Below are 23,491 nucleotides of genomic sequence, written 5' to 3'. Positions count from 1 at the left end.
ATATCTATTATTAAATAATCAAAAAAGTGTTGGTTAATTAAGATTACTTTGAAAAGGCGGAGAGAGAGAGAGAAAGAAAGAAAGAAAGAAAAAGAAAGAAAATGGAAAATAAACACTGGAAGAGATGAAACGGGCATGCTAAACAATCCGTAAGTTTTTATAAATTCTGATATGACTAACCGAATTTTCATAACAAAATTATGAAAATGATACATTACAATTAAATAGTCACAAAAAAAAAAGACAAAAGAAAAGGAGGGCTATAAACCGAAGTTTTTGCGGAAAATCAAAGAGGAAGGAAAAATTTTTTTTTAATATTTTGGTATCATTTGTTTTCCTGGTACGATGGACAAGCTGATCTTTATAAAATCGATTTTTTTTTTGCAGCTCTTTCAGCAATAATATATTGTTTTATTAATAGAAGGAAAAAGGATGAAGAAAGAGAGAGAGAGAGAGAGACAAAGAGGAGGAGAAAGATAGGTAAGGACAGCAGGAAAATATAAAATCTTTTCTCATTTCATTTTAGATCAATTAAAAGATTGCAAAATTTTGAACAGAGAAGAGGAAGAATGCAATTTTTTTTTTTTTTTTTTTTTGAATTAAAACGATAAAAAGAAAAGAAAGACGAAGGAAGGAAGGAAAAAGAAAGAAGGAATAAAATGAAATGGATAAGAATGACTAATCCACCATAATTATATTTCCTTCCTCATTTCTAAATTATGTTATACGTATACATGCGCACATTGATATATTACATATATTTTTCTTTTTATTTCTCTCTCCCTTTTCCTTTGTCGATTTTTCATAATTATGTCATATATTAGAAATTTGCTATAAGTTTAATATCCATGTGATGAATGATCGTCAATATGTCATTCGTAATTTTTGATAAAAAAAAATGCTAACCATATTTATTAATCATTAATTATCATTTATTCATTATTACTTAATTATGCATATTTATCCATTATTTATTATGCGATCAATTTATATCAATATTCTATATTTGTCCTTTGACCTTTACAGTTCGTGAAATAATATAATGAGAATTAATAAATCAGCAAAATTGTTTTTTTTTTTTTTTTTTTTTTTTTGTATTGCAGTCATTTGAAGTGATATCTTTTGCCCGTCGTCGGAAATTCGAATTATCGATAAGGATTGATTAATTATGTCGCATCGTCGTACATCAATGGGTCAGTTGAAGCATCGAATTTTTCGGAGGTTGTTTCAAAATTTTTTGCAAAATATCAAAAATTTATAGGTGATAACTAAAGTAGTGATGGAAAAGAATTTTTATAATATATGTTCTTTTTTCTCGTTTATTCTATGATAACAATGAAACTGATATGATAATTATCACTGAAGTGATCCTAAACGAATATATTTTGTTGTATTCCTTGTGAAAATAGTATGTTGACGATATTTTTAAATGGCAAGTCATTTGATCTTTCTATTTTTTTTTTTTTTTTTCGACCTAATTATTGCTAAATTGTATTTAATGATTAGTAAGTGTAAAGCTATTCGTTCTGGTTTTTTTTTTAAAAAAATTTAGTAAAACCAAATGAATTTTCTCAAGTAAGTTATTTTTTTTTTTTTTTTTTTTTTTTGCTGATATTGACTACTTTTAGAAATGAAATTAGAAATTTTAGTGCTGTTTGCAGAATTATTTATGCCTTAGTTTTTTTTTTTTTTTTTTTGTAATGTATTAAATAATATATTGATGTTATACGACAGTATCACTTAAGAGTAATGCATTAGTTTAGGAAAAAGTTTTGTCTACAAAGAAGAGGAAAGAAAAAAGAGATGGAAAAATTAGGTTTTAGAGAGACTGAAATGGAAGAATTTTTTTTTTTTTTTGTATGATTTATATTTCAGGAAGAGCGCAAGTTTCACAAAAATTGAACTTGATGCCGAGAAGAATAATGAAGAGGTGGATGATAATGATGCAAAAAATTCAGCATCAGGTTCGAGAACATGGACTAACTCAATGGGACGTACTTTGCGACGAAGATTGAGTGCTTTTCGAAAAGATACTAGTGATAATGAAAGGTATTGTTATTAATTAAGGAATACTATATTTATGTTAGTTTCAGATAAAGAAAGTAATGTTTTTGTGTATAATGGCTGATGGTTGGCATGTAAACATCTTTTTGAAGATTTTATTGCTTCAACTTGATCTCATTATGTTGTTCTGTTCAAATAGATGAAATGCTGTTGACAGGATTATTACTATTTCAAGAATCGATTGCTATTTGTCTCAGCTTACATTTCTCATCTCTTTGTTTTCAAATTATTTGCTGAATTTCTTGGAATTGGAGCATATCTCTTTAAGGCTTGTTGGATTTATCGCTTTGCTTCCTCATATGAATCGCATAAGTGGATTGCTTCAATATAATAGATTGTAATCATGATGTTTTTAAGGATAACTTTGTCTTATATTTTGTGTGCAATCATTTTCATTCTGAATTTTAAACGTTCTTTTCTGAATTCTGCTTATTTTATAAATCTTGAATATTCTAGACAAACTTGAGTTGCAATTTCGGTCAAAGAAAAGTCCTGTTTTAACCATGACTGTTTTATTTCATAAATTGTTTTGTAAAATTAGTGCTTTATTGTTTCATGATGTACATTTTATACTTCAGTTTATTTATTGTCAAATTATCTAATATTGAAAACAAAACGAAATGAATTTCAATTATATTAATTTGTATGTTAATTTGTTTTCATTTATTGCAAATCTAATATTATAGAATTATAATTATTAGCAACATATTTTGTGCCCAAGTATTTAACTGTAAAATTAATTTTCAGTTCTGTTGTTTCGAAATCAGTACAAGAGAAGGTGAATGTTATCCAACTTCGAAATTCTTCACATCGAAATATTCCTTCAAATACCGTGAGGTAATTTAGTAGTTGTTTGCATTTTCGTTTTCTTTTTTTTCTTGTTGACATCAATTCCATTTAATTATCAATTTTTGGGATGTTTTGTTGTTCAGAGATCATCTAGAAAATTTAGAAGTCTATTATCGCATAGAAAACTAGTTTTTCATTTATAAAAATAGCAATCATTTATGAAGTTACTATCACTTTTTTTTTTCAATAATACATAAAAATTTATCCAGGTTCTTGTATTTTAAATATTTTGTAAATATCTTTTAAACCTCTTTTTCTATCCTTCCAACAACTACGTAATTTAATATTTTCCATCATTGCATTATATAATGCTGTATAAGCTTGAAAATTTTAACTTCGCTTATTTTTATTGATTGTTGGAAAAAATGAGGTGAAAAGAGATAATTCAAGCAGAAATATGATTAAGATTAACTTTGTGTTGCTTCGTCTTTTTTTATTAGAAAAGTCTTATTATTTGCTATCCTCACATTAGCCTTCAACATTTGAATTTTCCGAAGGAATTTTAAATAGTAAATTTTTTTTTTTTTGCGAGAATATTAAATGAAACGAGATAAGAAATGAAATTTCTGCATTTTCTCATAGGTTTAGCTGTAAATGATATTTACGAAGAGTAAAGAAATTATTTATGAAGTTGGAATTATATATATATATATATATATATATATATATATATATCAGTGTTTACATAGGTGATAGAAAAAACGATTAAAATAGTAGTAGAAGGATGAGAAATTTCAAAGATTATATTTTTATTATCTAATCACATTACTGATAACTTACGAACAGATTAATAGTAATGTAATCGAGAAATAAGACTATCGTTGTGGATTTTGTAAGATTTTCTAGAATATAGGAGAAACTTTTTAGAATCCATATGTAACAAAGTAAGAAATCGAAATAGAAAAGAGCTAAAACGAGTATAACACCAATGATCCTACCAACTTTTTCTTTTTTTTTTTAATTTTGCTAAACTAAGGAAAAAAGTAAAGTGATGATAAGAAGAGGAGATAGAAAGTGATAAAAAAAAACGAAATTATTGCAAATAGTAGTTTTTGAGAATTTTTGTCAATTTTTGTGTGCGTTTATTTCGTTTAGCTATGGTCAAGCATCATTGCTGATTTATTATGAATTAGCATAGCATTGTCGCATTCAAATGATAGCATTATGAAAAAAAAAAAAAAAAAAAAAAAAAAAACGATGACAAAATGATTAGTTAGAGTAGAAATAAAATTTGTATGATAAAATAAATACAATTCTATGAATTATTTTTTTTTTTTTTTGTATATGAAAATTTAGATAAAATAGAGTTTTTCTATTATTTATTTTATTTTTTCTTTTCCTTTTTTTTTTTTCTTTTCCTTTTTTTTTTTTTTTTTTTGTAATATCTTGATAATGGATATTCTAGCACTGAAAGATATTTGACATTGAAAAATAAGAATTGGTAGTGTTGCATTTGAAGGATAAATTAAACTATAATATGTTGACTCTATCTGATTAAATCAATATGATATTTTGCAACGAAGCTATTATTATTTATTGTTATTATCATTATTATTATTACTAATTAGTTGTTAATTATTATTAATATAATAAATATATGTGAAACGAAAGCTTCAGCAAGCATATTTGCTGAATAGGAAAAAAAAAATCTTTTAAGAGATATCTGAAATGTCTTTTCTAGAATATTTTATTTTAATTGTTTTGCGTTATCATCTGATTTGAATTATATATCTTGTATTTACCTGATTTTTAGCTAATGATACAGTGTGATTTTTTACTCTGATGCACATATCAATTGTATCTGCTGGATATTATACTTCAAATCTTTTGTAAATATTTTTTTTCATTTATACTTTATGCTTACTACAGCAATTAATGGAAATAATTTGAGCAATTGTTAACAATTTAACGTTATTTATCGATTGTAATCATTATTGAATCTTAAGTATTGAGTTAGTTTTATCCATCACAAATATATGTATTTGTTACTGTTTTGATTGTTATCACAGATTGTTATCACACATTTATTTGTGAATAACAATTTGAAAATAGAATGATATTTGTAATTTCAGTTATTTTCTTATAGTAATTGCGTATGAATAATTATCATTTAACACGCATAAAGTAGAGGTTTTTTATAAATTTTTTACATATTTTCTAAATTTCTAAAGGTTTTTGATAATTTTATAAGTTGTTTGAAATATGCTCTTAATTATATTTCGACTTGTTGGAATTTTATATAAACAAAAAAAAAAAGTTTTCCATTTGCATACAGTACTAAATCTTGTGTAAATTTCATTTTTTTTTACTACATTTTCACTTCTCAGTTTTTGCATTCAATTAGAACTGTCTGAATCAAATTTGCTCAGATCTAGCTTTATGGCTATTATTTTATGCTTGAAACTTTTGTTAATTTTAATTTGCTTAAATTATTATTTATTTTGCTATCTAGTAGATGTATTTCAATAGATATTTCTTTTTCAAAATTTAATTCAGTAGCTATGATGAATTCACTGTTTTAAAACTAATTTTCACATTTAACATGGAATTATTCTTTTAATTTAGATTTCGTATGTGATTTGTCTGTGATAAATTTATTTTGTTTACTGTTATATAAGTGAAATGTTATGCATTGTATTTCTAAAAGAAGACAAATGTTCAAGAATTAACTCAAAACTAAATATCTTATGTAATTATATAATAAAACTAAAACAAATAATAAGGTTTCAGGTTGCTAATGAATCTTTCAAGTTAGTTAGTTAGTTTGTTTTGTATTAGATAAAATTTTAGAGTTTTTTTTTTTTTCTTTTTCTCCTCGGCTGTTTCAATTTATGATCGCTCACTGATTTGCTGTTTCCAAAGCAATGCGTATCGATCTATTGCTATACGAGCTTGCCTGTGAATTTTCTCTATCTAAACACTTTCATTTTGAAAACAGCTCTTTGTTTTTGATTTCTGTGCTTTATATTATTACTATTATAAGTTAAGAAGTTAGATTATAAATTAGAGTATATATCACATATTTACTAGGAATATTCGGCGATGTAACAATAATTACATATTTGTTCATCGTATAAGTCATTTTTATACTACAAATAGTTTAACTTCACTAGGATCAAATTTTTATGTTTAGAATTGTTATAATATTAATAACAGGATGATATTTTTAGTGATTTAAGTAGGAATATGGTAATTTGGATGAAGAGAAAGGAAAAAATATAAATGCATAATAGAAAAAGAATCATTCTGTTACTTATTTATGATTTCTAGAAGGAAGCAAATAGAAACAGAAAAAAACGTTTTATTATTATTTCTATTTCTTTGTTTCTTTTTTCTTTATTTTGTTCTGTTTTCTTGTATTCAGAATGGGAAATCATTTTTTCAATATCTTACTATTTCACTTTTACTATAGTATTATTTATTGCTATAATATTAAGGAGATTTTTGAACTTATGTGCATATAGTAATCAAAAATTTGAGTCTTAATTTTCGATAACTGCCAAAAGATGACAATTTTAGTAATTTTCGGATGTAAAGCTTCTTAATTCATTTTAAATTGTTTTTTTTTTTCTTTTTTTTTTTTTTCAGATTTAGTTCAACTTGTCGGGAAACTGACGCTTCATCAACGATTGGCATTTCACAGCACAGTTCAAATATGCAGAATAGTTCAGATGCGAAATTAAATTATGTTCATTTGATGCAATTTAATGCTTGTTATGAAGCAATGCCAACAAGTTCTAAAATGGTTGTTTTTGACACTAAGTTGCAACTCAAAAAAGCGTTTAATGGTCTTATATATCAAAGTAAGTTTTAAATTTAATAATGATTTGTAGGAATTTTGAAAATGAGCTGTTTTATTTTTATAATTCATCTATTTGCTTAGATTTATTACATTTAATTATTACTGTAATGGAACATTGTTATATTATTAAATTTTGTACATGTTACTTTTATAAATTCTTTACACTGGCTCCCATTACATCAAAATTATGATCTGACCTTTTATATCTTATATATCGAATTCCACTATATCTGATTAATTAGTTTCATGGGAATTGAAACCTACCTAAATTACTGTTTTTATTTATTTATTTATTTATGAAGTTTCATTCGTAAAAAGCATATTTGTTCGTCACAGATAAAATTTTTTTCCTGAAGTGTTGGATGCCAAAAATAGTTTCTGAAAAAATTTCACCTCACTTCTCTTTAATTTAGATTGAAAATGAATTGATCTTCTATTCCTAGTTGTTAAAATAATAAAATAGTTGTTAAAATAATATTTATGAATAATTTACTTACAGATACACGACATGTATTGTTATCGGATTCAGCTAAAAATAATGCAATTGTTGGTATATTATCTGTGACAGATTTTATCCGAGTCCTTTTGTTATTACACAAGTAAACTTTTTTAGTATCTAAGATTTTAAATCTCATACTTCAAAATATTGCGGCAAACTTAACTGCCGGCCATTCTTTATCTATACCTTACTATTTCAGGATAAATTTCATTCCAAAAAAAAATGCATGGTTAGTGCGGTTATTATTTAAAACCAAAACTATTAGGTTAGGTTTGCTATATTTTGAGATTTCATCTCTGAGCCGACTAGGGTCAATTACAAAAATATGAAATTCTATCATGATTTTTCCGGATACTTTTTTTTTTTTTTGTTTGTTATTCTTTATTGTTCTTTCTTTTCAGGATGAAAAAAGAAAGAAAAGATGAACAAAAAGGAGCTGTATGCGAAGGAGAGAAAAATTCTGCAATAATTAAGGACGATATAGATAAAAATACGAATTTAAAATTGAATGATGAATGTCAGAAAGATAAGAAAATAATAGAAGATGTGGCGGGTGCTGTAATAAATGCATCAAACGAAGACATCGGAACCCTTACCATATCCGAATATCGAGGTTTTTATTTCATTTTCAATTCTTTCTAAATTGTCTTTCTGGATGAAATCATAATTTGCAAATTAAAAACCATTTCCAAAATGTAAACAGGTTATATTAATGTTTGGCAATTTTATTCATTAGTTTTGTGTATTTGCCGTAAATTTTTTTTTTTTTTTCTTTTTATAGATTTGGTATGCCGTGAAGGGAAATTAATGGATCTTGTATCAATAACTGCAGAAGAAAGGTATATGTATTTATCAAAACAAACTCTCTTATTATTACCAAATAAAAGTGGGTTTGTTTTTGTGAGAAGCTTTTAAATTTCAAAATTGGTTTTCGGGGCAATTTGGAATTTTATGAAAGATATTTCTTATAAAATTTCGAGCAAATAGTTTTTGAATTTGTCCAATCTTCAGGATTCAAATGTGAGATACTTATTTATAGAACTATTTATGGATAAGATTCTTCGAATCAATTTCCAAAATAGTTCTGTAATTCTCTACAATTCTTTATATTTTACTATTTCTGGGATACGTTATACTTAAGTTATTCCTTCATTGTCTGTTAATTTCAGTTTATTAAAAGCGGCTTTTTTACTCAGCAAACAACATATACATCGTTTGCCAGTGTTAGATCCAAATGATGGAAGTCCATTGTTCATTTTGACTCATAAACGAATTCTAAAATTTTTGTGGCTTTTCGTAAGTTATTTGTTTATTGTATTATATTATTATTTATCGATCATCTTTATTTTCCTTCAAATTTTTATGTAGGCGTTTATGGAGATTGTTTTTTTTTTTTTTTTTTTCTTTATGTAGATTGGATGCCAGCTTATGTTGCTTAGTGTAGAAAAAGACTAAATTTGAGGCAATTTTTACTGCTAAGTTGAGTGAACTTTGGAGAATTAAATAAACTTTGTTCCGGCTAGAAGAGTTACTAAGAAATGTGTTAAGCATAACAAACAGAACCTTCCGTAGTATTAATCCTAGCAAAACTGTTAGTATTGTATTACTTAGCTATAGTCAGTGTTCATTTTGTCTTCAGGTATTGTTATTTATCCTTTATTGGTCATATTTCTTTATTGTAGGGTCAATCACTTTACATTCCTGGTTATCATAATAAAACATGTAAAGAGCTTGGTGTTGGCACATATGATGGTATACGTGTGGTAAGTATTTCAAATAGTTTCTAAACTCTATGAAGTAAATATATTTCTCGAAAAAAGAAAAAGAAAGTATTCATTTGAACAAGAAGTGGAATAAATTTAACTTAGAAAAAAGTTAGTTGTTTAGAATTTTGTTTTTATTTGACATATATTAACATGAAGTATTCATGATAAAGAAAGGTTTTTTTTTTTTTTTTTTTTCCTTTTTTTGTTTTCAATGGTTTTTTCTCAGAAATTCTTTATCAAAATAAAGAGATTTGATGATGGAAAAAATCTACTTTTCTAAGCTAAATGAAATTTTGTACTAAACAAATGTCGTAGCAGATGCTATCACAGATAGGCTGAAGAATGAGCCATATTGTTCAATTGGTCATGAGTATCATTCTAAGAAATCAGCAGAATTAGAAATTACCACCAGTTTTACTAGTGGAGTAGGAACTTTATATCGAAGTGAAGTAATTATAGTGGATAAATAAATGCTTGAGATATATTAGGTTCATAACAAGTATAACCTATAATTTATCTCACATTTCAGGTCTATCCGGATACATCTTTAATTTTATGTCTTGATATATTGCTAAATAAGGGTGTTAGTGGTGTCCCAGTTGTGGAGCATAATACATTCCGGGTTGTGGATATGTATTCACGATTCGATGCGATTGGTGTAGCGTTAGAGGATAAAATTGATGAGCTTGATGTAACGGTTGAAGAAGCACTAGCCTTCCGGAACACTTTCAGGGTTCAGTTTATTTCTTGATATATATATATATATATATATATATATAAAGTTTTATGCAGGAATGTAAAAATCATCTCTATTAATAATAACAATAATTCGGTTGATTTCTTTAGAAACTGAATGAAATTTAAAATCGCTCAATGTTGAAAAGGATCACACAAAAACAGCTTTTTCAAAATGTTTACCAATTTTGACATTTTTATAAATTATTTATTTTTTGCTTTTTTATAGCTTGAGAAAGATCGTGTCGTTTCAATATCAGTAAATGATTCATTGTGGACAGCGATTACAGTACTTGTTGAAAGGAATGTTCATCGACTTTGTGTTTTGAAAGATAATGGCGCAATTGAGGTAATTTCTAGTTTTTATATTTTGAATATTTTACATCATGTCTAAAGTTAATAAAATTATAGAATATATAAGGTTCATGCTATTATTAATTTGGTGGTTAGAGTAGATTTAAAGAATAGTAATTCTTCAAATGTAACAATACAAATGATTTCACATTTTAATTGATCTTGCATGTCATAGGCAGTGACATTGTCGTTCCTCTTAAGTGATCATATATTTATTTTATTATGTGAAGAAATCCAATATCCTCTTATAAGTTCTCACTTTCTCAAATTATTTAATTTAATAGTTTATCTTCTTTACAGGGTTTGATTTCTTTATCTGATATAATGAATTTTTTGGTTGTTAATGTAGCTGATATGTCAGCCGAAAATCTCCATTATCATTCGCGTTTTAGTCAGCATTCGCGGCACAGTTCGTATGTTTTCATATCTAATTTTTTGAAAGCTTATTAAAATTATAGCTTTATTGAATGGTATTTATGAAAAATTAATATTCTTCTAACTTGACATTTGTGCTAATTATTTGATCTTATTATATATTAGGATTAAAAATAAAAGAGCATGCATATGTTTTTTTTAAAGAGTGCTACCAGTTAGAGTGCTGTTGGGATTTTAAGGAAATGACAATTCCAAGATTTTCATCTAACCGAAACAGTTGCAAAATTTGAATTAAAAAAAGGAATACATTTTTCAGATTGGGCATACTTCCAGAAGGACTCGAATCGTTAGTTTTTTTAAAAAATGTTAGAAGGACTGAGTATGAAAAGAACATTTTATTACGAAATCAAGAGATCGAAGCTCCTTGAAATGAGATGTTCCAAAAAAGAAAAGAAAATGAAATAATAATGATAATAAGAACAAATAATATTGAGGTATGCAATAATCTTACAAGGAGCACCAATAATATACTGAGTATATGACAAAGAATTAGAATTCTTTTACTGTGGAAGTTATAATTAACGTTTAATGAGAGAGTTATCTTTTAGAACAAATGATCTTTCGGAGACGAAAATCGATGATGAGGCGGAGGATTTATCGGAACGACAAAATGATGCGAAGGAACTTCACCAAAAGTTTCACACAATTTCGATGAATTAATTAATCTTTTGCATTTTGCATGTGTTGATTGAATTTAAAAAAATATTTGAATTAGAATTTTTTTTTTGTTAACAGTACTATGTCTTATTTGCTTTTATTACATACCCTGTTGTAATATTTGTTATGCTAACATTGATAATGTGAGAAAAATCATTATCCATCAAATAATAATGCTAAGTGATAAGGTAAATTAATTTTATGACTAAATGACCAGGATAGGATTACTATATTTTCCTTATTTTAACAATAATAATAATAGTAATAATTGTTTTGGTATATTTGAAATATTCTGGATATATTTCTATCACTAGCACTGATTAAATTGTGCTATTTGATTTAGTGATAAGATTGTGTTTTCTAGGTGAATATTTTTGTTAATATAATGAGAGCACCTCATACTGCATCATTTTGTCTTTCACCTGGAATTATTTCGTTATTCTGTTATAGTAATATAAAATGAAATGAATTATGATTTTATAACATTTCCATTTTTTTTTTCTTTTCTCTTTTTTTCTTGCATTCTTGAAATAAATTTAATTTTCTACTGCTAGTCATATTTTCTTTTTTTTTTTTTCCTTCTTCCATTGCTTTTTTCCTTTCGTCTATAATTGCTTCATACTTTTACACTGTTTTACACTGTTATATTATTTTATGTTACTAAAAAAAAGAAAACAAAAAGGGTTTGTTTATTTCTATATATTTTTGGTTTTTCTTATAGCTCAAAGATTTTCAACTGTACGATAGCTTACCTTGAATAATTGCTCATATAAGTAAGTCATCCTAATTATAATTTAGTCTCAGGAATACTTGTACTTGAATGGATAATTGTCATACATTTTTGCATCCTAGTCATACCAAAATATCTCTGATACTTTACGAATGTTTAAATGAACATATTTTATTTGCTGCGGTAAATTTAATCTTCAAGTTTTGTTATATGCGGGAATGAACGATTTACTTTATTGTTAAAATTGATACTGTTATGAGTTTGACTTTTCTAAGCGAATGGTAAGCAATAGTGATGATGATAAGTGATAAACATTTTCATTCATTGTGATAGTGTTATTACTTAGTATATATGTGCCATTTCATCTGTAAAATTCTCTTTTGTTATATTTTTGTTTATACGTGCGCAATTTTCTTCTTTTCTTTTTTATTTTAACACATTTGTGATTAAATGTATAACTTTTACAAAGTAAATTTATGACTTTTAAAATTGCATGTTTTTTATGGACTGAAAATCTATCGTATGAATCATTACCATTTAGCTGTATCCTTTTTCATTCAGAATTATTAGTTCGTAGTTTTTATTAAGTTTTCAATAATGCTAACGTTATTACTTCAGAAAAAAAAACGCAATAAATATTCAAATAAATTTTCAAAAATCTTTGATCAGAAAAAAAGAAAGAATTGGAAAGATAATATAAATGCTAATCTGTGATTACTTGTTCATTAAAAAGATCAAAAGTTAAAGTAAAAGTGTCTAACTTGCTTATTTTAATATCTTGATTCAAACTTGAGGTTGCATTTGAAGAATATGCAACATAATTCAATTTCTGAAAATTTTCGAATATTGTAGATTGAATTACAATTATTAATTCTTAGAAGAAATTTGAAACTCTATTTCACATGGAGTTTTAGTTCCAGTTATCAAATTTCCTTTCTTTTTTTATGCTGAAAAAATTATAGGATTTACCTGATCTGAAATATTTTAGTATTTCTGGTATCATTTTTTCCCCTGATATTACTGAAAAGTAGTCACTCGATATAACTTTTTTTATTTAATGCTCATCCAAATACATTTTTTTCATATTACTCATTGGAAAAAGAGAAAAAGTATTGTATAAACCTTCAATAAACTTCTAATTATAACTATTAATAAGTGGTAAGTAAAATATAATAACTCTTCACAATTTGCAAATCATTCAACAATGATTTAATAAAATTTGATTTGTCAATGAAGTGATATTCGATCATCAACGGATGAGTTTTGAAATGATTTAACAAATTTCCTTTGAATTTTACATTTATCACTTATATGGAATTAGACACTGAATCTAAACTCGGCGACAATATATTTTACTTTGTAACGATATCAATAAAAGAGATAAATAGTTTATCAAATTAATTGGTCTCTCCAAAAAGAAAGGAAAAAAAGTATATATGAAAAATTTCCTTCTGTATACATTTTTTCATTAAATGTCGTTGTCATCAAGGCAGAGAGAGAGGATTTTCTGAAAATTTTAAACGTTAAAAGTAATCAGAGATTCTCACTGTAATTCTTTTTTTTACACCAAAATATTCACTGACAATTTCCGATTATCAGTTTGATTTTAAAATACGGGATAATTTTGGCCAGAATTCGAATATATTTTCAAAAAATTTAATCTTTTTTTTGACAATATAATGCAATGCAAACTGTAAAGTGCTGTGAATATGGAAAATGTTGCATATAAATTGTCAGATGCAAAATTTTTCGACAAATAATGCAGAAATCACTGCTTGCTCTCAATAAATGTATTTGAAATGTTAACAAAAAAAAGAACTAAACACATAAATATTTGAATTTGATGTTTTTTTCACTTTCTTTTTTGTTTGGAAATATGGAAGTTTCTGTAAGGAAAAAAGCGAAAGACAAAAAAGTATGGAATGAATAATTGTATAGTTAAAATGAAATATAATTTATTTCAAAAATAATTGTTTATATAGACAAATAGACGACAATAACATTGTTCATATTCTCTCTGATCAACTAAATAAAATCAATAATATTTTTTGTGATCACTTGGTTAAAATCAATAATATTTTTCCTGATCGATTAAGCGAAACAATAATCTTGCTCGATCGTTGAACAAAATTTGCAATCTTCTATTTATTTTCTACGATTTATTAATATTATGAATTTATTTATTCATTTATTAGTTAATTTCATATGATAATTACAATTAACATGTATTTTGCAATTACTTTGAATATTTTTTTGAATAATTTTTGATTAATTTCGGATAATTTTTTTGAAAAATATTTGAATAATTTTGAATAATTTTTGGTTAATTTCGGATAAGTGATTTTTGAATAATAATAATTTTTTTTTTCTTTGAATAACAATTTCATTTATTTTTTAATCAATTTTTCTTTTCGTAATTTATTTTGCAATCCTTTTATAAATGTAAAAATTTCTAATGAATGGGAAGAAATGAATAAATCTTTTGCTATTTTGTTTTCTCATTTCCTTTATTTTTTTTTTCGTTTTTCTTTGCAAACTATAAAAAACAAATAACTGAATGAGATGAAAATGAAAATGCAATTTATTTCACATCAAAATGTTTACAATGATTTTTGCATTTGTAATTTTATTTTATTTTCAAACAAAAAACGAATGATAACATTAATATTGATGATGAATTATAGCTGTGTTGTGTTACTATGAAAATGGCATCATTTTTAATTTCAGTTTTTTGAAATTCATATATTCTATACCGCTTTTCCTCTCCTTTTTAATTGCTTTGTGTGAATGAGAAAAAAAGAAAATTCGATAGGAAAAGCCTTTTTTTTTGCTTTAAAAGTTAAAACTTTCATTTTGTTCCTTCATTTTTTCTTTTTTTTTCGGGTCATATAATTGACTATTGATTTTGAATTCTCAGCAAATTGTATATATAAATAAATATGCATACCTTCTCGTGTATTATGACGTGTCATAGCTAAGGTACTTTTATGTTTATTCTATTTGTACATACCTATTCAGGTATGGTCACGTGTTATATCACGTATTGCATGTAAGCTCTTACATGTTTGTCTATATAGTTTACTTCATTTTGTTTTGTTTTGTGCCATTATTATTATTATTATCATTAATAATTAAGCATTGAGGAAAAAAACAATCTCATTTACATTTGTGTGTTATAATTTTTGCAAATGTAAATGATTAATATTGAATTGAAATTTTGTTATTAATTCTCTTCTGAATGAATAAAACTGAATGAATTTAAAAATTAGGAATGCAATATCCCTAATAAAAGTTGTCAGATAATTCCGGAAAAACGAAAAATACTAGAAATGGTAAGAAGTGATAAATTTAAAGTCATATATAGAAATCTTCAGCGCTGTTCAACAAATCAATTTTAAATGCTGAATGATGATGACTACTTGACAGTTGACAAACTTGTTCCAACAATCAATATATTATCATAACATACATACATGGACACAGACAGATACATGCGAATATTGGTGCGTCACATGCACACATACACACGTACATACATACATACATGCATGTATTAAGTAAATCCTGAAAATCCCCATAAATTTTGAAATTCCTCATAAATTACTCCATATTTTGTTTAACTTTGTTTGATTTTTTTTTTTTTTTTTGTTGATTTTTTATACATATTTAAAGTCTAATTTACATATTCATATGCAAATGTATATCTATCATACTGTCATTTTTATTTTTTCCCCTCCTTTCCTTCTCTTTCTTTCTCTCCTTTTATTTTTTGATTCATTTATTTTTGCATTTAATTTTTTCAAATAATTTCTTTACCATTTCAAAAATTTGCCAAATTCTTACTGAAATTAAACAAATTCTTTGCTTGCACTCATTCATATCCCTCACTCTCTTCCCTTCTTTTTATCTCATTTTCTATTCACAAAATGCATCAAATGTCCCTCTCATCGATTAATTTTGTTCCATTCTAGACTTGAATTTTAGAAAATGTGTTGAATTTCAGTAATGTAACTATTATGATTTGTGTAGTGAAAAGAGAGAGAGGGAGGGAAGAGAGAGAGAGAGGGAGTGGATAAAATAATATGAATACGAATAATCCTAATTCTATATCTCTCGATGAATTTGTAGTGAACAATTTTTCATTCCCTTTTTTCCTTCTTTATCTTTTTCCCAAAATTTGAAAAATGATCGTACCACTTAGTTCGCTTTCACTTTCTTTTTTTTGAAACTAATTTCAATTAGATACATTTCTAATTAATTCATTTGTTCCTTTTGTTTTTCTACTAACAATATCATAAGTAAGATATTTTAAAGTAATAGAAAATAATAATTAAAAGTTACGTATATATGTATATGAATAAATTTATTAGGAATAATTTTTGGTACCTAAAAAAATTGCAAAAATTAGCATAATTCTTTTAAGAGATTCTATTATAAATAATAAATTAGAGGAAAAAAGAAATCATTTATCCTATTTATCTTTAACATATAGTAATAGCAGCAAGCTATTTTTAATTCCAAAAAGATTCCTAAAATATTCCATTTGTAACATAATTATTTATTGTAAAAATTAATATATATTTTTTGGTTATTTCATTAATTTTTACAATAGCATTTATTTATTTCCTGTCTGAAATCTTTTTTTTTTCGCATAAAATTATGAGAATATTCAAGTTCTGATTAAAAATTGTTAAATTACTTGAATAAACTAAAAGTAATTAAAGTTTGCGTGTGTGTATGTATGCGTATCTATTGTGTAGTCACATGAGGAAACATTAAATAATCAATGAATGGACTAAGTAGTAAGTAGTAATAGTAGCTACTAATAATAGTATGCAAACATTTCTTATATCTAAATTAGAATTTTCTGCAATTTTTTTTTTTGTTGTAAAAATTTTCTTTCGATATCTTTTTTTCTTTTCTTCTCCCTCTCTTCTTGTCTCTCTCTCTTCCTCCCTCTTTTTATTCCTTTTTTGTCTGTATTTTAGTCACTTTTATCTAAGCTAGCGCTATTAACAATTCTATCCTCGTATTGCTTTTTATTTTAATTTCATTTATATCACTTATGAAAATGAACGGACCTTTTATTGAAATTATCCAGAGCTTATAAAATTTAAGTAAAATTTCAACTTTTTTTCTTTTTGCTTTGTCTCTTCTATTTAATTATAAACATTTCTGCTCATGTCTTTTTTTTTTTTTTATTTTCTTCTGTGAATAAAATATAGGCAAATATTGATTTTCGATATTTCAATTTAACAGTGTTTATTACTTCAACCGCTGCAATAATCTTTTCACTCTCTCTCATTCTTTGTACATTTGTCGATTGTTCACAGTCATTAAATTTTGCGGAGACAGATTTCTTACTCTGTCATTCGTACATCAAACGAGTAAAATTGCAGATGAATGGGTTTTCTCGACTAAAGGTCATATCTTAATGATTTAATCTTTTCTCTCTTCATATCATGTCGCAACTATTGATTTAATCATTTTTTTGTCTTCACAACCTAACGTTCATTGTTAAATTTTTATTGTTGCTATTTTTTAATTGTGATTACTATTTACTTGATTAATTAAGTTTGAAATTTTGATATGATTAAAATAACTTATCTTAGTTTTGATATTTTTAATCTTTTACAGTACATACACTTTTCATCTTTGCAAATAATTTTTATTTATCTTTCAATATGCAGAATTTTTTTTTATTCTTTCCATATTTTGCTAATACGAAAACCTACACTTTTTATTATTTAGAAATTAACTGGTCGTAAAAAAATTAGTTTTATTAAATGATCAGAAAAGATTAGGAAAAGCAAATAAATATTTGTAATATCATATTTATGATTTCATTGCATTTATTTTAATTTAGTATATTAGTTTGAAAACTTGTAAAATTAACCTCAAAGTTGTGACATCTTTTTTTTTCAATTGAACTTCATTTGACTTGTATGGTTTCAGAATTTTCTACAATTGAAGGTCTTTTTTTAAATTGAATATGTCAAATAATAATCTTTTTAACAATGCAAAATAATCTTTTTAATGTTTTTAACAACAATGCGTTGCTTTTTTTGCTAACATTTCATTTAAATTGTTGCAGATTATTGATGAGTATGTTTGATTAGCTTAGTAAATTTTCTCATAAATAACTGACGTCAGAATGAGTTATCAACATTGCTAATATCGTTTGCACGTTTTCTTTCTCTCTCTCTCTCTCTCTCTGCCTCTCTGTTACTTTAATTTCAAATTAAACTTTGAGCAAATTTTTTTTTTTTTTTTCTATAAATTATTTGTAATAGAAAGCAATCATTATAATTTACTGTAGTAGAAGAGGAAGAAAAATGTTAAGTTTATAAATTATGCAAGGAAAACCAGTTTCCATTAGTTGCAATTTGATATCTTTTGATTATACTAAGGCGAAATTTTGAAATGCTATTGAAGTTTACTACATATATGTCAGTGTTGATATGATTTAGACATCTAGGAACATTGTTTCTTTTTTTAGTTTTTAATTCAAATAAAAATTCTTATAAGTAATACAAAAGAAAAGGAAAAAGGAATGTTTTATTTTCTGATATAAAAAAATTGAAAATAATTTTTGTTATTTTCAATAGTTTCAACGTGGCGTATGAAGAATTAGAAAAATTGGAATAAGAAATCGAATAGTTTAATTCAAAGATTTATTTTTTCATTTCGTTTTTCTTTTTTTCTCTTATACACGGATATTAATGAAATGAATTTATAAATTTCGAAAAAACGATAAATTATTTATTGCAGGAATCAGTTTTTTTTTTTAAGAAGGAAAAAAAAATGGTATCGTTATATACTCGAAATATGACGCGATTTATCACAACGGCTAATATCAGCGTACGTTCTATGGCGACACCACCTAAGATGGGTGGTCATGCTCAACTGAATGATTCTAAACTTCCAATGGATGAACAAATTAATCCTTCGTTCTTTAAGGTATCATTTCTTTTTTTTTTTTTTTTTTTTTTTTTTAAATTATTTTCAAATATACTCGAATTTTTTTATATAACATTTTATGAATGATAATAATTTAATCATTTTACTAAATGTATTCATTTTAATTATTATCGCAATCATCTTATATATCTTTTATAGATGGTAGAATATTATTTTGATAAGGGATCACAAATTATTATGCCAAAACTTATCGATGAAATTAAATCACAACAAATGGGTGGAAAAGAAAAAAAGAATTTAGTAGAAGGAATTTTACATGCTATCAAACCTGCAAATAAGGTAAAATAAGCTATAATGAATACTTAATTTCAATGTTAAAATATGTAATATTTGTTCCTGTAATTAATTAAACATGTGTTGAAAATGAAAATATTTGATCATTCTAATTCATTCTTAACGAAATGTTTAGTAAAAAATTTATTCCAAATAAAGTTTATCTTTATGTGAGGAGAAAGTTAGAGGGAAATTATTCTAGTTAAAATAAAATGATATAAGTAGTTTAATTTAAGTCTTTGATTATTGTATGAAAACATTCCTGCTTATGGAAGCATTTTTTATAGTACATAAGATAATCATTTGTCACATTTTTTTTTTCTTGTTTTCATTCGTTAGTAAGTGATTTGCAAACATTTTATAACTTCTTGCTTGTTTACGTATAATCTGAGCTATGAGAAAAAAAAAAATATTAGCAAAAGTCTAAAACACTTTATATGTTTTCCTTTTTTTTAGTTTCAAAATTAATCTCATATTACTTAATCTAAGTCAAGTATTACTACGATAATGATAATGATGCTAACTTTCTCTACTCTTTTTGCGTACTGATTTAAAAGCCCTGAAATAGATTAATACATCACTAATATGTTAATTAGATCAGTAAATCATGAAATGATTTTACTTGTAAAAATTCATTTAAAATTCTTAATTAATAATTTTTTTTCGTCTTTAATCCTCAACAGTGAATTAAAGAAAATATGTTTGATGAAGAATTTTCTAGGTTTTATATATAACATTTCCAATTCGACTTGATAATGGTGAATATGAAATGATAGAAGCTTGGCGAGCACAACATAGCGAACATCGTACACCTACTAAAGGTGGTATCCGATATGCACCTGATGTATGTGAGGATGAAGTACGAGCTTTATCTGCACTAATGACTTATAAATGTTCCGTTTCTGATGTACCATTTGGTGGAGCTAAAGGTTTAAATTTTAATACATATCTTTATTATATAGTATAATGAAATGGAGAAATTTAGCATGTCATTAAAATTTAAAGAGTTGATAATACTTGTCGTAAATGCTTTTAAGTTAAAATTAAAACTCAAAATTATGATTTGAAAGCAGATTTGAGGTGAATTTTGTTAATGTTGAATAAGTGAGAAAAATTTTTTTTTTTTGTAAGGTGGTGTAAAAATTGATCCAAAAAAATATACGGAATATGAAGTCGAGAAAATTACACGTCGTGTAGCAATTGAATTTGCCAAGAAAGGATTTTTGGGACCAGGTGTTGATGTGCCAGCTCCAGATATGGGAACAGGTGAACGAGAAATGGGGTGGATTGCGGATACATATGCTCAAACAGTGGGACATTTAGAAAATGATGCATCAGCTTGCGTTACTGGAAAACCAATCGTAGCTGGAGGTATAAATCTTTTTTTAATAGTTTTTTTTTTTGATCGAACAGAATTTATTGTATAGTTTGGTTTTCATTTTATTCTTCAAACTTCAATTTCATTTGTAATTACTGTTCGTATATTTTGCAATTCAGGAATACATGGACGTACATCAGCTACTGGACGAGGAGTATGGAAAGGTTTGGAAGTATTTTTGAATAACGAGGAGTATATGTCACGAGTAGGATTGACACCTGGCTATGAGGGAAAGACATTCATCGTACAGGTAGTTTTCATCTCCTATCCATTCATCCTTAAATAATTTGAAACTTTTGAAATGTCCAAACTGCTGCTAAAAAAGTGAGGACTGTCATATTTGGAGCTTATCTTTATTGAATTCTCATTTAAACTTATTTCTTCTATTCTAGGGATTTGGAAATGTTGGTTTGCATACTACTCGATATTTCCATCGATCTGGAGCAAAATGTATTGGTGTACAGGAATATAACTGCTCCATTTATAATCCAGACGGGATTCATCCACGAGAATTGGAAGACTATCTCATCGAACATGGCACTATCAAAGTATTGATGTAGTTTCACATAGTTAATTATTAATTGAAAAATCATATGTCAAACATCTGAAAGGAGAGAGAGTAGCGAATAAATCGGTCATGATAGTAAAGAGTTAAATTGATATTATTAGTCAGTCGTATTTCATTTGAAAAAGATAATTTGAGTGAAATTGTTTTGAAAATATTTATTACCTAAATATTTTCAAAAAGTCAAATTTCTCTTTCAAAAAAAAGAGATAAATTTGAAGTAGACTATAATCAGTTTGATATGATACATTTTCTCCTCATTTCTAATGCAGATTTAAATTAAATAGCTGACATTAAGAATATTGAGCATTTTCTAGGAACTTAAAAATACGTGAATGACATTTTGTATCTTTGTGTTAATCTAGGTTTTGTGGTTCATTGTTTCGCTTTCAGAATAATTCACTACATTATTTATGATTTATATCATTTCTGTATTATTTATTCCAATGAAATTGAATTTCTACCTTCCAGGGCTTTCCAAAAGCAAGAGCTTATGAACCATTCAGCGATCTCATGTATGAAAAATGTGATATATTCGTACCAGCAGCGTGCGAGAAGGTTATTCACAAGGAGAATGCTGAGAAAATTCAAGCGAAAGTAACAATTATTTAACATTAGCGTGGCAGTTTTTCATTTTAGAGTTAAACAATAAACTTTAGAAATTTTTTCCAAATTAACAAGTGTTACTTTTACAGATAATAGCAGAAGCAGCTAATGGACCAACAACACCAGCTGGTGATAAGATATTGTTAGCTCGTGGTGATTGTCTTATCGTGCCTGATTTGTTTGTGAATGCAGGCGGTGTTACAGTTTCTTATTTCGAATGGTTGAAAAATTTGAATCATGTCAGTTTTGGGCGTTTAACATTCAAGCACGAAAAAGATTCCAATTATCATTTGCTTGGTTAGCCTTTTGTAATAAATTTTATAGGATGTTTTTTTTTCCTAGGATTTTAATCATTTTGTCTTGAAACGTACAGTCTTATCCATGTTATTCACAATGTGATGAAGTGTCTGAGAAGGGATGTAAAAAGTGAAAAATCTTTTCATCAATTTTATTGAAATTTGATCGACTCTGTCAATATAACAATGCAGAAATAGCAAACTTTGTGGATTTTTTTCAATAGCGAATCCTAACTTTTTCGAATTTTCTAAATTTTTCTTGCCATTTTTTAAAGATAGTGTACAAGAATCATTGAAACGGTCACTCAACAAAGATGTGAAAATTGAGCCAACACTTGAATTCAAAAATCGTATCGCAGGTGCATCAGAAAAGGATATTGTGAATTCAGGCTTAGAATATTCGATGCAACGTTCAGGTAAAATATTTTTTGATCATACACCTTAATAAAATATACAACACATCAATGTCCACTGAAGCAAATATAAAATATAAGAATGTATCAATTTTTTTTAGAAAAAAATTTTTCTTATAAAGAAAAATAAAATGTTCTTTCAGCAAAAGCAGTGATCGCTACAGCACACAAATACAACTTAGATTTGGATATTCGTACAGCAGCATATGCAAATGCAATCGAGAAAATCTATCAAACATATAGAACCTTAGGATTTACCTTTACGTGATTTCTCATTCAGAATCTGTTTCCTAGGTAAAATAAATATTGAATTTCGTTGTTTCTGCGGTGAAAAAAAAGAAACATTCTCATCACTTGCTGCATCTCTTCTTTCATTTTTTATTTCTGTCCGGTTTCTAATTTAATTGAAAATACAGGAAAGATTAATTACATGGGATTATATTATCTTAAGCAATGCTCGAATAATTGTTATTCTTTTATATCATTACGAGGAATTATTTTTTTATTTTTGATTGATTTTTGCTGATAACAGTAAGAAATATGACATAATTGTTTTCTTCGTTTAGGTACTAAAACAGTGTATTAATATTCGTATGATATTGTAATAATTGTTGAAGTATAAGAGAATAAATGAACAAAATGGAAAGGGACATGATTAGAATTACTAAAATTACTCAAACATTTTATTGAATGATATTATCGAGGATATATAAATTAGAAACATGTGTTCTATTTCATATTTTCCTATTTCGAAAAATTTCCGTTGATCGTTTTGTGTCCAGATGCTTTTGTAAGGCATTATTGTAAATTGAATATCTGTGTTTTACATTGATTTTTTTTTTTTTTTTTTGTTATAATTGCCAAGAATTAAATTAAATGCTACTGGGGTTTTAAGAATTTCAAATTCACTTATCGATAAAATAGGAAAAACCAATTCCAATATCTAAATTATGATATGATGAAGTGGTTGCCGTAAAAAGCAAGGCGTGTGTAAAATTCGGATTTTGTGGAAACGACAATTACAAATTTGTTGTAATTTAGTTTAGATAAATGTAAGTTGATTTAAATTTTACTGAGATAACTTATTG

At 26.0% G+C, this 23,491-nt stretch overlaps 2 protein-coding genes across 3 annotated transcripts; both read left to right on the top strand.

The window, feature by feature from the left end:
* Positions 1-1,168: 1,168 nt before the first annotated feature.
* On the top strand, positions 1,169-11,164 carry Bma-aakg-2 (Uncharacterized protein; the record flags this gene model as incomplete). Its single annotated transcript, XM_043074991.1, has 14 exons — positions 1,169-1,221; positions 1,876-2,049; positions 2,812-2,901; positions 6,502-6,716; positions 7,215-7,314; positions 7,616-7,827; positions 7,996-8,053; positions 8,384-8,510; positions 8,897-8,977; positions 9,510-9,713; positions 9,945-10,064; positions 10,370-10,482; positions 10,761-10,790; positions 11,053-11,164. The coding sequence occupies 14 exons, from the start codon at positions 1,169-1,171 to the stop codon at positions 11,162-11,164; spliced, it is 1,689 nt and encodes a 562-aa protein (XP_042930925.1).
* Positions 11,165-18,695: 7,531 nt separating this feature from the next.
* Bma-gdh-1 (glutamate dehydrogenase, mitochondrial precursor, putative) lies at positions 18,696-22,671 on the top strand (the record flags this gene model as incomplete). Of its 2 annotated transcripts, XM_001893078.2 has the most annotated exons (10): positions 18,696-18,851; positions 19,011-19,151; positions 19,867-20,074; positions 20,277-20,516; positions 20,643-20,773; positions 20,916-21,071; positions 21,560-21,685; positions 21,784-21,991; positions 22,266-22,406; positions 22,547-22,671. In XM_001893078.2, the coding sequence occupies 10 exons, from the start codon at positions 18,696-18,698 to the stop codon at positions 22,669-22,671; spliced, it is 1,632 nt and encodes a 543-aa protein (XP_001893113.2). The 2 variants fall into 2 exon arrangements, with proteins under 2 accessions (XP_001893113.2, XP_042930924.1); XM_043074990.1 differs by lacking the exons at positions 18,696-18,851; positions 19,011-19,151; positions 19,867-20,074 and having other exon boundaries at positions 20,402-20,516.
* Positions 22,672-23,491: the final 820 nt, after the last annotated feature.

This window comes from Brugia malayi (genome assembly GCF_000002995.4).
Source record: "Brugia malayi strain FR3 genome assembly, contig: Bm_v4_ChrX_scaffold_001, whole genome shotgun sequence".
NCBI classification, from domain to species: Eukaryota; Metazoa; Nematoda; class Chromadorea; order Rhabditida; family Onchocercidae; genus Brugia; species Brugia malayi.
The sequence above is the reverse complement of the archived record's forward strand: the minus strand, read 5'-3'. Positions and strand labels throughout refer to the sequence as shown.